General features: G+C 40.1%; 1 protein-coding gene and 1 long non-coding RNA gene across 4 annotated transcripts in view; both read left to right on the plus strand.

The window, feature by feature from the left end:
• Positions 1-352: 352 nt before the first annotated feature.
• Positions 353-7,568, plus strand: LOC146373977 (uncharacterized). The gene is made up of 2 exons (XR_014802291.1): positions 353-589; positions 7,325-7,568. It is a non-coding gene; the product is annotated as an uncharacterized LOC146373977 (long non-coding RNA).
• A 3,552-nt stretch (positions 7,569-11,120) lies between these two features.
• Positions 11,121-14,430, plus strand: part of vaspb (vasodilator stimulated phosphoprotein b) — a 32,846-nt gene continuing 29,536 nt past the window's right edge. For 2 of the 3 annotated variants that reach the window (XM_084951433.1, XM_084951435.1), the window contains exon 1: positions 11,122-11,623. In XM_084951433.1, coding sequence (XP_084807559.1) covers positions 11,619-11,623 — 5 coding nt within the window. In that variant the 5' untranslated portion in view covers positions 11,122-11,618. Of the gene's footprint in view, positions 11,624-14,430 lie in introns of all 3 variants that reach the window. The other variant, XM_084951434.1, reaches the window with a different exon arrangement.

The following is a 14,430-nucleotide window of genomic DNA, read 5'->3' on the forward strand; positions in this document are numbered from 1 at the left end:
CATCTAAGGTGTCGGGCTTGATTTCAGTCAGCAGCGCTCAATAAGCGACAAACTGCCGTTTAAAGGCCCACTGCATTATTGATGAGACCAGATGTGCTGACTGTCACTTCACACCCTCGTCTCTCTCCATTTCAAGCCGTTCCCTCTCTGCCGCTCGGCCCCTCCTGACCACTTTGTTAATTGTCTTAATAGCTCGACAGCTAGTGTCGCCTTACTTCTCCCTACCAGTTGGCATCTAACCTCTGCTCTGTGGTGCTCTCGTATTCAGTGGTTACGTAGATAAAATGCTTGTTTGTGTATTTTATAGTTTTCTGTGAAGGGTGGGCGGGCGGGTTGTTGAGAATTGCATGCCTCTGATTTCTGAATCGTTCCTCTTGTTTTATCTGATGGAAAAAAAATTGCTAAATATGTTTACAGAAGTATCCTGAATTTTCTGCTGTCATCCTAACATCTTGACCTCTGTTTTATAATTTATGTCACATTACACTCTCACTGTTAACCCTGCGCCTATCAGCCCAGCACCTGTGGAGTATCTGTGTGAGGGCAACAAGTCGTCACTGATTTACAGCTCTCAGGTGAAGCCTGCTGGGTGAGTCAACAGGAGAGTCGGGCTTAGCGCTTTATGTGAAATGTAGTGAACTTCTGTGACTGCTCTGATAGCTATTGCACTAATGCTTCTGGCAAATCCAAGTTTGAGATCATGTTGCGGAGGCCGGAAAATAGACGAGTTGTTTCATAGTCAGCCCAAGGGCACACAGCAGCTGTTCAGGGCCCCGCGGCAACCAGGAAGCCCCCAAAAGATCTGCTCCTTTTTCTGTAGTTCAGATTTACCCATGTTGTAGATCGAGTAGTAAACCATCCAAAACATAGCTTGTGATAGGGACACTTTCACTTAGAAATCAGTTTGATGTGAGAGTCGGTAATCCACGCATCAAACATGACAGATAATGCAAGTTACCTTACCCATATTTAAATCCACCAAAAAAAAGATTTTAAGCATGAAAATAAATAAATCAGCTCATTTTCATTCACCCTCATTTATTTTTTTGTGGGCCAAATCTAATGGTTAACAGGATGAAACTGGAAGCATTATATCAATTTTTATTAACGTAATAAATAAAGGATTACTACGACGGTTACAGCAGCAACCCAGAACAGTGACCCTTCTGTTTAAGCTGAGAATTTGAGTGAAAGACCTCATTCATACAGACTAAATCCATGGCTCTGTGCTATATGCTTCACCAGTTTAATTATGCTCTTTGTCAAATATACAAGGCGTTAAAATGTATATGCTTCACAACACCCTTGAAAACAAATATTTCAGCTCTATTTTTAGCCTGGTGCTAGTAACGTGACGACAAATAGGGTCACGGCAAGAACAATCAGTTTTGCCCTTTTGCACAAAGCAATCTGATCACCTTTGTAGTGCGACCTCTTTACATTAAAATGAAATTTGACTGAATTTGACCAGGACTCCTGAGCAAGAAGATAACAGACAGTTATGAAATATGAGCTTTCCGGTGTTACCCGGGCATTCCAGTACAGGAGTCCAGTTTCACCTTCAAATTAAGGTGGTATGATTGCCTTCCCTGACAACTTAGCATTGCAAGATTATAATCAATTAGACAATATACTGAGCATTGGGTACTTTTTAAGTATCCCCATTGACCAAGAATGCCAATCATCTAGACTTAACAGCCGCTCCTTTCTAAATATAAGTAACATTTCTTAGGTCAGTTCTTCAGATGTAAGTGTTAATTTCAGACATGATGCTAGAACTAGAGATAACTTACAAGAGCCTTGAACTAAGGACTCCATGCACACTTACAATCTGCACCTCTACACTGAGATGTTAATTGTATTGTACAGGGAGTGCAGAATTATTAGGCAAGTTGTATTTTTGAGGAATAATTTTATTATTGAACAACAACCATGTTCTCAATGAACCCAAAAAACTCATTAATATCAAAGCTGAATGTTTTTGGAAGTAGTTTTTAGTTTGTTTTTAGTTTTAGCTATTTTAGGGGGATATCTGTGTGTGCAGGTGACTATTACTGTGCATAATTATTAGGCAACTTAACAAAAAACAAATATATACCCATTTCAATTATTTATTTTTACCAGTAAAACCAATATAACATCTCCACATTCACAAATATACATTTCTGACATTCAAAAACAAAACAAAAACAAATCAGCGACCAATATAGCCACCTTTCTTTGCAAGGACACTCAAAAGCCTGCCATCCATGGATTCTGTCAGTGTTTTGATCTGTTCACCATCAACATTGCGTGCAGCAGCAACCACAGCCTCCCAGACACTGTTCAGAGAGGTGTACTGTTTTCCCTCCTTGTAAATCTCACATTTGATGATGGACCACAGGTTCTCAATGGGGTTCAGATCAGGTGAACAAGGAGGCCATGTCATTAGTTTTTCTTCTTTTATACCCTTTCTTGCCAGCCACGCTGTGGAGTACTTGGACGCGTGTGATGGAGCATTGTCCTGCATGAAAATCATGTTTTTCTTGAAGGATGCAGACTTCTTCCTGTACCACTGCTTGAAGAAGGTGTCTTCCAGAAACTGGCAGTAGGACTGGGAGTTGAGCTTGACTCCATCCTCAACCCGAAAAGGCCCCACAAGCTCATCTTTGATGATACCAGCCCAAACCAGTACTCCACCTCCACCTTGCTGGTGTCTGAGTCGGACTGGAGCTCTCTGCCCTTTACCAATCCAGCCACGGGCCCATCCATCTGGCCCATCAAGACTCACTCTCATTTCATCAGTCCATAAAACCTTAGAAAAAAACAGTCTTGAGATATTTCTTGGCCCAGTCTTGACGTTTCAGCTTGTGTGTCTTGTTCAGTGGTGGTCGTCTTTCAGCCTTTCTTACCTTGGCCACGTCTCTGAGTATTGCACACCTTGTGCTTTTGGGCACTCCAGTGATGTTGCAGCTCTGAAATATGGCCAAACTGGTGGCAAGTGGCATCTTGGCAGCTGCACGCTTGACTTTTCTCAGTTCATGGGCAGTTATTTTGCGCCTTGGTTTTTCCACACGCTTCTTGCAACCCTGTTGTCTATTTTGAATGAAACGCTTGATTGTTCGATGATCACGCTTCAGAAGCTTTGCAATTTTGAGACTGCTGCATCCCTCTGCAAGATATCTCACTATTTTTGACTTTTCTGAGCCTGTCAAGTCCTTCTTTTGACCCATTTTGCCAAAGGAAAGGACGTTGCCTAATAATTATGCACACCTGATATAGGGTGTTGATGTCATTAGACCACACCCCTTCTCATTACAGAGATGCACATCACCTAATATGCTTAATTGGTAGTAGGCTTTCGAGCCTATACAGCTTGGAGTAAGACAACATGCATGAAGAGGATGATGTGGACAAAATACTCATTTGCCTAATAATTCTGCACTCCCTGTATCTACTTTTTGTAATACCAACAGAAGCTAACAACAATAATCAGTGAAATCAATATTATAAACAGTTGAAAAGCCACAATCGCGAAATACATCATTCTTTTTTAGTAACTATTTTGAACTCTGTTCATTCTGTTCCACTCATTTCCTTTAGGTATTATTTCCTTTATGACTTTCATGCAAAGGTGAGGGGTCAGTTTCAGCATCAAACAGAATGAAGCTTCGTTGCAGGGGCGCTCCCACTGAGGCAGCGGGCCCTGGATAGGAGCAGATCACCACTCGGTCTCCTTAGACTCAGTCTGTGATCGTTGTTTTTTTACAGTGAGAGATTGTCACTTTTGCTATAAAAAAGAAAAAACCCTCAACTGTAAAAACTGACACTTGATGTATACATTTACCTCCCTTACCAAGGGTGTTTCCAGGATTTCATCTTGAACTTTAAAGGTAAATGTTTTGCACAGTGGGGAAAAAGTATTTAGACTATTTCCTTACCTAAAAGTTAAAAACCTTAAGTAGTTTAAACCTGCATTTGATTATATCATGTTCCAGCTGTTGATTTTAATAACTTACATATTGCTGGTCAGCTTGATCTCAGATAAGTCATTTAACTTATCTCCAAAATAATTGGTGAATAAAGCTTTAAAATAAAAGGTCCATGGTATTATATTTTCATCCAAAACATAATGGAGTAAAATAGAAAAGTAGTATTGCAAAGAATTACTAAAAATAAGTTACTACAGTTACATTAAACTTGTACTTCAGTAAAGCACATAAGTCCTATCTATGATCTCATCCAATGGTATTGTGCATTGTAAGACATACACCTGAGCCTTACCTGGGTTAGTGACACTCATGAAGTAAATTTTTTTTTAATTTAAACATAAAGTAGAAAAAGAGGAAGTTTCTTACTATGTCTTGTGTTCTTAGGTGAACATATAAAATACATGGTGACAAGATATTTGCCTGCTATTGTATTCCAGGTATGAACACCAGTCTTAAATAATGTTTTGTTGATGGCCAGGACTAATGCTGTCTTTAAAGCTGGTATAAAAATTCTCTAAAGGTGAATTAGTGAGCTTTACGGTGGCCCTGAGCATTCAAGTGCTCTTCCATTTAAATAAAGAAAGGCAAAAAAACCCCAGCAAATATAAAAGTACAGCAAAAGCATGACAGGGGCGCCACCATTTTTGCTACTGTAACTTTGCACTGTCCACTTTCTGCTGTGACAAAACAAATTTCCCACATGTGGGACTAATAAAGGTTATCTTATCTTATCTTATCTCATCTTATGAGGGGCACTGGCCACCCCCCAATTCTGGGAGATGGCCAACTAGAAAGACAGCGTAATAACTTTAATAAACGCGAGCACAGGAGAGAGGAAGACACCCTACAATGAGTTGAAACATTATTGTTATTTAAAACTGATTATTATAGATTTCAAAATCTTATTTGGTTTTCATATGTGCCCATTTTCTGTGATAACAACAAAAAATTAGCAAGAAATTACCTAGACATATGATTCTTTTCTTGCAATTATTTTTGCCATATTTTTCAAGTAACCTATATCTGACAACAGCAATATTTTTAGTGGCCCCTATATGGCCACCCCTCTGAAAAACAAAACACCAGTCACGTTCGGCGGTAGCGTCCCCCTTAGTGAGGTTGAAAAGGTCAAAGTCTAAGGCACACATAATTTTTTTTTTTTTTTTTAAACCTTTATTGACCAGTTGAGCGTTCAGACACAGACTCTAATTTCATTTCACTTCATTTTATGCTATCGGTTAAGGTTAAAAGTACCATTTCGGTGCCGGTTTGCGCTTATTTGGCTGTAGCTAAGTAAGCACCTGCCTGGGCGCCTTAGTGTCACCCCCGGAACTTGAAGGTAGTCTATAGATTATAGAAAACCAAGTTCAGAGTCTCCCTTTTATTTACTGTGACAAACACGGGCGACCTATCACAAAGTGTAAATCTACAGCTTGTTTAGGATCAAATAGCATCTCTCAACAATGAAACTCAGCTGCAGCATCGTGGGACAAAGCCATGTCACATAGCCGGTGGGTCTATTTGGAGATGCCTCGGATAAAGACAACTTTAGAGACCTGATTTGTCGGGTATCATCGTGCATTTGTCTCAGATTACTTACACTCGTGTCAAAGACACTTCAAGAAGTCTCTTTCCCTCCAGATTTTGGGGAGGATGAGCGATCCGTGAGCAGGAAGGCAGATGTTTTATTCAGTAGGTAAGCGATAAGAGGGGGGAAGTGTGATTATGATAGCGATCGGCCAAGCATCGATAGGCAACCATCCGAGGAACGCGACACCCTGCAGCGCATCGATCGGTCTCCGGTAACCGGAGCCGCCGCCGCAGTTTGTTTTCAAGCAGAGCCGCGATCCGGGTGTCATAGCCGCCAGGCCAGGTGGAGAGGAATAGGGAGGGAATGAGAAGGAGAGTATCAGCTCCGTAAATACATAAACACTGCCTTCACTCATCTCTTAAGTGAGGAATGACAGTAAGTGCTGGGACACATAGAGCGGCAGCCAAAACAGCGGGGATCAGGTGTATCTCTCTGCTGCATGTAGATCCGGAGCTGTTTACAAACATGCTCTACTGTACCTGAGTAAAGTGGTATAGATATGTTAACCCTGCAACAGTGGACATCTGAACACAGTAAGACTGCTACAAATGAAATATATATATAGGAATATAGGATTGTTAAACACAATACTATAAATGAAAATACACTAAAAATACTGCAAATATAAATACAGTAAAATAAACTGCAGTAACTTCCTGGCGTACAGTTGCCAGCAAAGTTACTGTAAAATTAATTCACAGTAGGTGCTGCAATTTTATTTATAAAACATTTAGGCTACTGTAAGTTTAACTACAGAAAAGTATTGTGCATTAAATTGACAGTAACTTTGCAGTTAACTTCATTTACAGTAGCTTTTCTGTAAGTAAAATTACAGCAAATTACTATCAAATCCACTTACAGCAACTTTACTGTAAATGCAGTTACAAAAAAAATGTTTACAGTCAAATTACTGTAAACACTTTTTACAGTAATTTACTGTAAATTCTACAGCAACCTGTTTACATTCTGATCATGTTTTATAATGAAACTACTATTTTCATTTTAATGAGACATTCATTCTGACAATAAAAGCACATTCATCCTTATTTTCCCTGCGGTGCAGCTATTTGTATAGCTCTAAGTATTTTTTTAAAAATAATTGTTATTAAATACATGCATATATATTTAAACGCACTAATTTTATTTTATATTACATTAAATGTTTAATTAAGTTTTACCTATAGTGTGAAACTTCACAACCCCAACAATCTAACATTTCCTCTACAAGTTTTGCTTGTGAATTCAAACTACTCTGATCTCCTGTCAATGCCAAATATCTTTAGCTGTAGAAACACAACTCATGGTGTAATAGCTAGCTTGAATTGTACGTTCTTCATTTTTCTGGAGTTCCTACAATATAGAAACTAATCGGTTTGTTTGTTTTGGTCAAAATGTTTTGAATTAAATTAGGTTTGTGTATTTTTCTGCTTCAGAAATGTGACGATGTGGCAGTATGACCCAATAACCAAGCAAATGTTCAGGATGTTCTCTGCACTCCTTTAGGTGGCGTTACCTGATGGTCATGTAGGAAAGTTTTCTTGGCATTGCAGGAACATTCACTTTTGCTAAAAATTACAGTTTGGAGGACTTTACAGAAATCCTTCCTGGACTTTCAGCGTCACCATTCGGGTTAATACTCACTGCTCTTACCTGTTGCCATGTATTATTTCAGCTAGGGAAGCTGAGCAGATACAGATGCATGATTATTTCAAATAACTTACAATTTGAAGGATGGACAATGTGGATATGTTATTTCTTCCAGGGTTCACAGTGGTGATTATCCATGTCCCCTCACAGATGGGTTTGAATTCACCAAACTGGCCAGCTGCTTCAGCTTCCTTCCACAGGCCAAAGACATGTTAGATTAGCTGGTGACTTTATATTGCCTAGAAGTATGAATGTGAGTGGTCTGCCTCTCCATGCCAGTCCTGTAATAGATGTTAGCTGGATGTTATTGTTGTTTATTTAACTGTTTATTTGACTACATTAAAGAATACCTAACTCTTTATAGTCTTGTAATTCTTCAACACACTTGTCTCAGGGCATTTAATGGATGTGACACCATCTGTAGATGCAGATGTCATTCATCCCTGCTGTCTTTGAGTTCTTAGACTTTTTGAGATTCCTTTAAAGGAAGAATTGTCCAAGTTAAACTCTGGAGATGGAAGACTAGCTTCACACTGATTGCACAATATGAAAAAAATACAGGGGCCCCACGTTGACAGTCTAGTTTTTCCAGCACACTGACTGTGAGATGGTTAATACAGATAGGCCAAACAGCTTTACCTGGATGTAATTTGTTAGGCTTGTATTGCCATCTAGTGGGTCGCAGAGATAATACACAGAGGCCTTGTTTGGATTGTCTTAAGTTCCCTTTCACTTACACTGTACCCTCAAGACTGACACATTCATGTGTGGTACAAATAACACAATGATACAAGCCAGAAATCCTTTTTGTTTTGACTCTTTCATTTTGATCTTCAGTATTTGTTGTCACGGTCCTCTTGAACTTTAATTACATGTTGCACAATGCTCTGTATTTAAGATTGCAAAACAAGTTCCAAATTAAGAACGGTTTAATTTTGTGTCCTTCGCTTTAAAGATTGTAGTCTGGCATTCATTACCATTGTATAATGCCTCCCACTTTGCCCTGTGAGGAGTACAGGGCCTACATTTCAGGACATGCCATTTGGACTCTCTTTAAAATCCTTCTGCTGCCCTTTGCTTAGCTGGCCTCCAGCCCAGACCTCTTAGTGAACACTTGTGTCTCACTCCCATTTGCAGATTTCACCCTCCTCCAGTCACATTCCCTGTCAGAGAGCAATGGAAGGAGATTTTAAGACACTTCAACAGCAACACTTGCTCTCTGTACCACTGAATTTTCTTTATAATCCATTCAAACAGTGGGTCATCCCCTATGGTCCGTACTGTTAATCTTAATCCCTGTTAGGATAACTGTTGCCAACCTCAGGATCCAGGCTACCACTTTGTTTCCTTGCTCGAAGTTCAGTTGTGTAATTCTCTTTGTTTGTCTTCTATTCAACCAAGTGGGGAGGCTGAGGCTTTCAGACGCTGCCTCGGGACTGTATGCTTTACCAAGTCCTGGATCTCTGATGTAAGATGTAGTAGAAGTGCAGTCTGTTTACATAATAACCTCACTCCAAACCCAGAGACAGTGAGATAAGTGAAATACAGCCAGGTTCACCATGCACACCCTCTTTTGTCTTTTGCTCTGTGTTTTTTCAGTAGCCCGTGACCCTTTTCTTCTTATGCTTTCTCCAGCTCTGAACACCTATTGTTGCCCCTTTGCTCCAAGCCTTGGGGAGGCGTATTTGCTGCTGTCCAGCAGGTTTTCTGTCAGACTGCCATCTGTGGGTTATGTTGACCGACTGACGTCAAGCTGTGGAAATAAAGCTGTGGTAAAGAGGAGGAGCAAAGGAGAAACCCTAGAATTACAGAGTGACTGCTTCTGATTCTTTATGGGCTACTTTCTGGGAACACAAGCAGCTTTTTGAGTCTGAGAAACCGCAAATCACACAAACACTTTCACACATGTTGAAGCAGGAACTTGCACGGGAACTGTTAATATTTGTAAAATTCCACAAGACGCAGGGCGCTGTTTGAGCTTCAGAGAGCACGGTTAACAGAGGGCACGTGGCCAAGAAAGAAATCATACCAAAAAGTTGCTCAGAGCAGTCAGCTGGTATGCCTGAGTGTGTGCACGTGTGTGTGTGTGTGTGTGTGCATAGTGAGACTAAAGGCATATTGACTTTCTGGATGTTTATACATACCATGCTGGCGTAATGCATTCCTTTCACATCCTCTCTTCCACTTCTGTTTCCATCAGGAAGTAGAAGAAGTGCTTTAACGCTGTGTAATATCTCAGTGCTGAAAACTGGGCCACGTGAGCCATCAGACAGACATTTTTTCCATTCATTGTATTTTCTGACAACATAACGTAACAGCTTTTAAAAGGTTAAGTGATTCAGCTTGGAATATTTATTTTTGCTTTGATTACTTTTTTAAATTCCAAAAGAATTACACATGAAATACCACAGAGAGACCCCAAAGCCACAGTAGCTATTTGAACTCTGAAGCCAGACAGCCAATAGGCTGAGGTGGAGAGCTTGGACATGATGCTGCCTTTATGTGGTATTGGAAAATAAAATTACATCGAATAATTTCTGCAAGACCCAGCTGGGGCTCAGGAGATAGAGCGTGTAGTCCAGTAATCTAATACTAATGCATCTGTCGAAGTGTGAATGTCAGGTTAAAGGTGCTTAAACATAAAAAAATAAATATGTTTTTGTAGTAAGAAACATGTGAGTATTCAAATAGAGAAAAAAATGCACCGTGTAATGTATACCTGCCTATTTAGTTCAACTATGGTGCTGTGATCATTCCTGCATGAGCCATAAAACAACTGGCATTTATGAAAAAGTATTTATAATTAGTTAAGACCAGATAAGATCAAATCTCTGATTATGGACATCACGAGCTAAAGGGAGTGGGCTCAAGTAGCTCTTGTTTTTCTTTAGATTTTTCATTCCTGAGCAATTTTTATGTCTTTATGGCTTTCTGGGAATACAAGACAACAAGAAGAGGAAGAACTACTTGTGGAGTAAAATGGATGCAGTCGTTCCTCAAGTTCTTATGTAAACATACTCACCCTTACCCTTTCTGTGGTGTAAGTTGCAGGTGTGCTAAAAGACACAGTGAAACCCATCATGTTAAAGGAAATATTTGGTGTCATTATGAAAGAATGCTAAACAGGTAAACGCTGCAAATAATTTTACTTAAGGGGAAAAAATATTGTCAGAAAAACATAAGTAGCAAAAAGTAGTAGCAGTAAAGACTAGCATGCTGATACTGCTCATGGAGGTAAAGCTTGTGTAAAACAATGCTTGTCAAACAGTTCCACCTTGAACATGTATTTTTGAACAATTTCTGACTTTATATATTTGTTACTTTTCTTATAATATTTTTTTTACATTTCAATCTCTATCTTTTGAGTGAGTAAATAACTCAAATTTTGAGATATATAGTCAGTAATTTGAAAATTTCACATATGTAATTTGAAATGATGTGACGATAACTGCAAATTTTGAGATGAAACTAACAATTTTTACTTATTTACATCGAAAATTTGAATGAATAAGTAGAAAATTCAAGTTAGGCTTCTCAACAAGTCAAGTTACTGAGAACATGAGTAACTTGACACATGTATTGTGATATGTTGAGCTAAAACCCCCAAATTTTGAGATAATAACTTGAACTTTCGAGTCACAATTTTGAATTTCAAAATTTCAAGTTGTTCACAAATAAGTCAAAACTTGTGAAGATAATAATAACCCCAAGTTTTGATACAATAGCTCAAAATCTTATATATATAGGGAGAGAGAGAGAGAGAGAGAGAGTTGTTTTTTTAGGTCGCAGAAACAAGAATAAAAGCCATTAAAAGCCAGGGAAAAACCCATCCTCCTAAATAGGAATTATACGGAGCGGACTTGAACGCACCATGGGATTGCAGCCTACTTTGAAGCCGGCGGGTTGGGCCACACTCCAATGAATTTACACAGTCCTACCGAGAGACCGAGAAAAGCCTGGCGCCTGCGTACGGCTTCGGTGTCCAGAAGCAGAGCGCTAAAGCAGCTGAAAGTGTGAGAGGAGAAGTTCAGTTTTTAGCATAGTCGCGCCGGTTCTCGTTTCACCTCTTTAAATGGTAGAAACCACTGTGGGATAGTGATTGGAGTTGACAAGCCCGCTTCACTACTGTATCCCCCCCTCCTTCGTCTCCTTCTCCTCCTCCTCCCCTCCCGCTCAACACACACAACCAGGAAATCGTCGAGGTGTGCTTCTTTTATCCCGCTTGTGGCTACCCCATTCGCGGGTGTCGATGCGGTTTTCTTCCCCTCTTTTTTCCTAAGTTTTTAAAAAAAAAAAATATATATATATATATTATTTTTATTCGGCTGGTTTGACTCTTCAAGCCGGGCTTCACCCCTGAAGTCAGCCAAAGTTGCCTGCGAGGAGAGGATCTCCACTCTGGCCGAACAATGAGGTGGGTAAAGCGGCTCAAATCCCTTCATCTTCATTGTGTTTCCAGGCTACATTTTGTGTTTCGGCTAATACTTTTCCAAGTAGACGACCTTTATTCTGACGTGGTAGAGCCTGCTCCACGGTGCTTGTCCGCTCGCTTAATCGCTACAGCAGGTGTTCCCAACGCGTTCACTTCTATTTCTCATTCAGAAGCAACTCTTGCGTTTAGTTGTTTTGGTGTCCTTTCAACCACACATGATACTGTGTAGCAGAAATGCCTTAATGCTGAGTGTCCGGTCCCACCTGTTCAAGTGCTTTCAAGAAATACTGGCTGAGAGTTAACTTAGCAGGTCGGATGACAAGAAGATACTTTTTGTATCAGCTTTTTGAGACACTCATTAGTGACCATTTGTTTAGCTACCGTAAGATTTCCTCTGGCAGTGTCGTTTGTGTAATTAAAATCCCCAGAGCAATAAAACCTCCGCAGTGTAACCGAAGATCAGAGATCAGCTTAATATTTAGAGCATGAAAAGGGATTGCTCGCAGACAGCCACAGCAAGGTGTGTTTGTGCTCTTCCAGCTGCACAATAACCACCCTGGTCACCTTGCTGTTGTTTATTTCATGTCATGCAGTCCACAGACACGCATTACACTAATTCTTGGTGGACACCTTCCCCCCCCCCCTCTGGCAGTTGAAGAGATATTTGCAGCAGGAACAAAATGGAAAGCTCATGTCCACAAATTCCACCGTCCTGTTACAGCCTGTGCAGTCGGCAATTACACGCTTTGAAGCCACCACTCCTGCCTGGCTGGAGCTTCTCTGGGCTCACTTATTTTATTTTTTTTTTGTATACCCCCTTCTTCCTCTCCAACTCTTTCACATTTTAAACGGTTATGGAGCCCTTATGTCAATGAACACCTTTGGCACTTAGAAAGCCAAGGAGTTTAGAGTTAAATATGTGTGGTGGTGCAGGCTGATAACCTGAGTGACTAGTTTTTCTTTTCTTTTTTTTATCTCAAACCTATTGCGCTGCCCTTTCTGTAACAATATCTTTCAGCTCAGGCGCATGGGTTGGTCCGGGTTTTGTATTTGTTGTGCACATATTTCTGCATGCTGACTTTGATTACAGCAGGAACGGGAGGTGACCGAGCTGCCCGAGATCCTGCCACAGGTTATGCATAAAACATACCCTTCTAATAAGGCCATTATTTAAGGTAACAGCAACAATAAGCAAAGATTACTGTGTTTACTTACTCGATGTAATGACATTTGGCCAACAAAACATTACAAACTAGAACTTGCAAATCAACCAGCATATACCTACCTTGCTACTTTCTATGTGTAATACAATATTACCCCTCATATGATAAGATAATCACGCCGCTTTATTATCAATAACCCCAGCCAGACTTAAAAAAAAGTACTTCACTATCCAAAAACTAGGTCAGCAAAGATGCAGTTAAAAACACACACACAGTGTGTAAGCAAAGAGCATTTTTTGCCCATGTGCAGGTTGTGTCTTGCCCCTCAGAGAAGTTGGAAGGTTGCATGTGGCTTAATGAATGCAGTTGTCTAACTCTAAACAGATCATGCTTTGGCTAGCCCTCCATTGTGGCCCAAACAGTTCGCGTCACCTTGTATAATAGATAAAGGCTGGTATGCAGCCCCACTCATGTTCATTGTCACTTATCCCTGTGGAATGTAAATGTTGACACAGAAGTGCACCCCGTTGGTCAAAAGTTCAGGAACTGACCCAGTTGGTTAAGTAAAGCATCCCAACTTGGGGCTGCCTTTAAATGTGCAACCCGTAGAAACGCCCTGCTGTTCTTCTCATGAAACATTAGCACCGTTTCCCGTTAGACCAGGGATGTTAAAGTCATTGTGGGCCACATACAGCCCAGTTTGATCTTATATGGGCTGGACCAGTGAAACTACATGATAAATGTGTGAAATTTAAAACCGGTTATAATGCACAGACTCTGCTGTAAGGATCAAATATAATTTGCTTTTACTGTGGAATCTCAATAATAGGAACTTTCCTGGTATTTGTTTGCTTATCGCTTAGGTAATTATTTTGCTGTAGTATGAATGGTAGTGGGTGTGGACAGTCTTTAATAGATAGGAAAAGCTGTAAAACCTATGAAAACACAGTTAAGTTCAAAACATACGCGCTCCTTCACATTTCCAGTGGGCCAGATTTGAGTCTTTAGTGGGGCCGATTCTGGTCCCTGAGCTTTACGTTTGCTTAATGTCTGCACTCCAGTTGAGATTCAGTTGTAAACCCGTCACGGTGGACATGTTGCAGTCAAAGCACGCTTTCATGACGCCACTTCTACAGCACAAACAAAACAATACGGTGTTGTATGGCTCTAGATGTTTACTGGTAGCTTTGCCGTTGCTTTTTTAGCATGTCAATGTGAAGCAGCAATTGGTCTTTAAATAAAATGTCTCTTAGACCCTGAGGGTTTTACTGAGGTTCCTTTCTCAAAGTGAGAAGTAAAGTAAAGCTAACACTTGTGAGGCTTTTATCTGAGGTGTAAATATTATAGATGATGCTACTTTGTCAAAGTAAATGAGGATGGAACATAAATAACTTAGATTTTTTTCCTTGCTTTATTTTTTTTGTTCTTGTATTTTACAGCATATAACCCCTTTGAAAACATGTTGAGGTAGATAATTAACTCCAGAAATCCATGAATCAACATATGAATATTATCAGTGCAAAGACTGATGCTGCTGAAATGAAACTGAGCAAAGTTACAGAGGTTTTCGTGAAGACAGCGCCAGGCGTTTTGCAGTGTGACACATTTTGGCACAGTGGCTACTAT

Source organism: Perissodus microlepis, chromosome 14 (genome assembly GCF_051167445.1).
Source record: "Perissodus microlepis isolate ML-2025 ecotype Zambia chromosome 14, ASM5116744v1, whole genome shotgun sequence".
Taxonomy (NCBI): Eukaryota; Metazoa; Chordata; class Actinopteri; order Cichliformes; family Cichlidae; genus Perissodus; species Perissodus microlepis.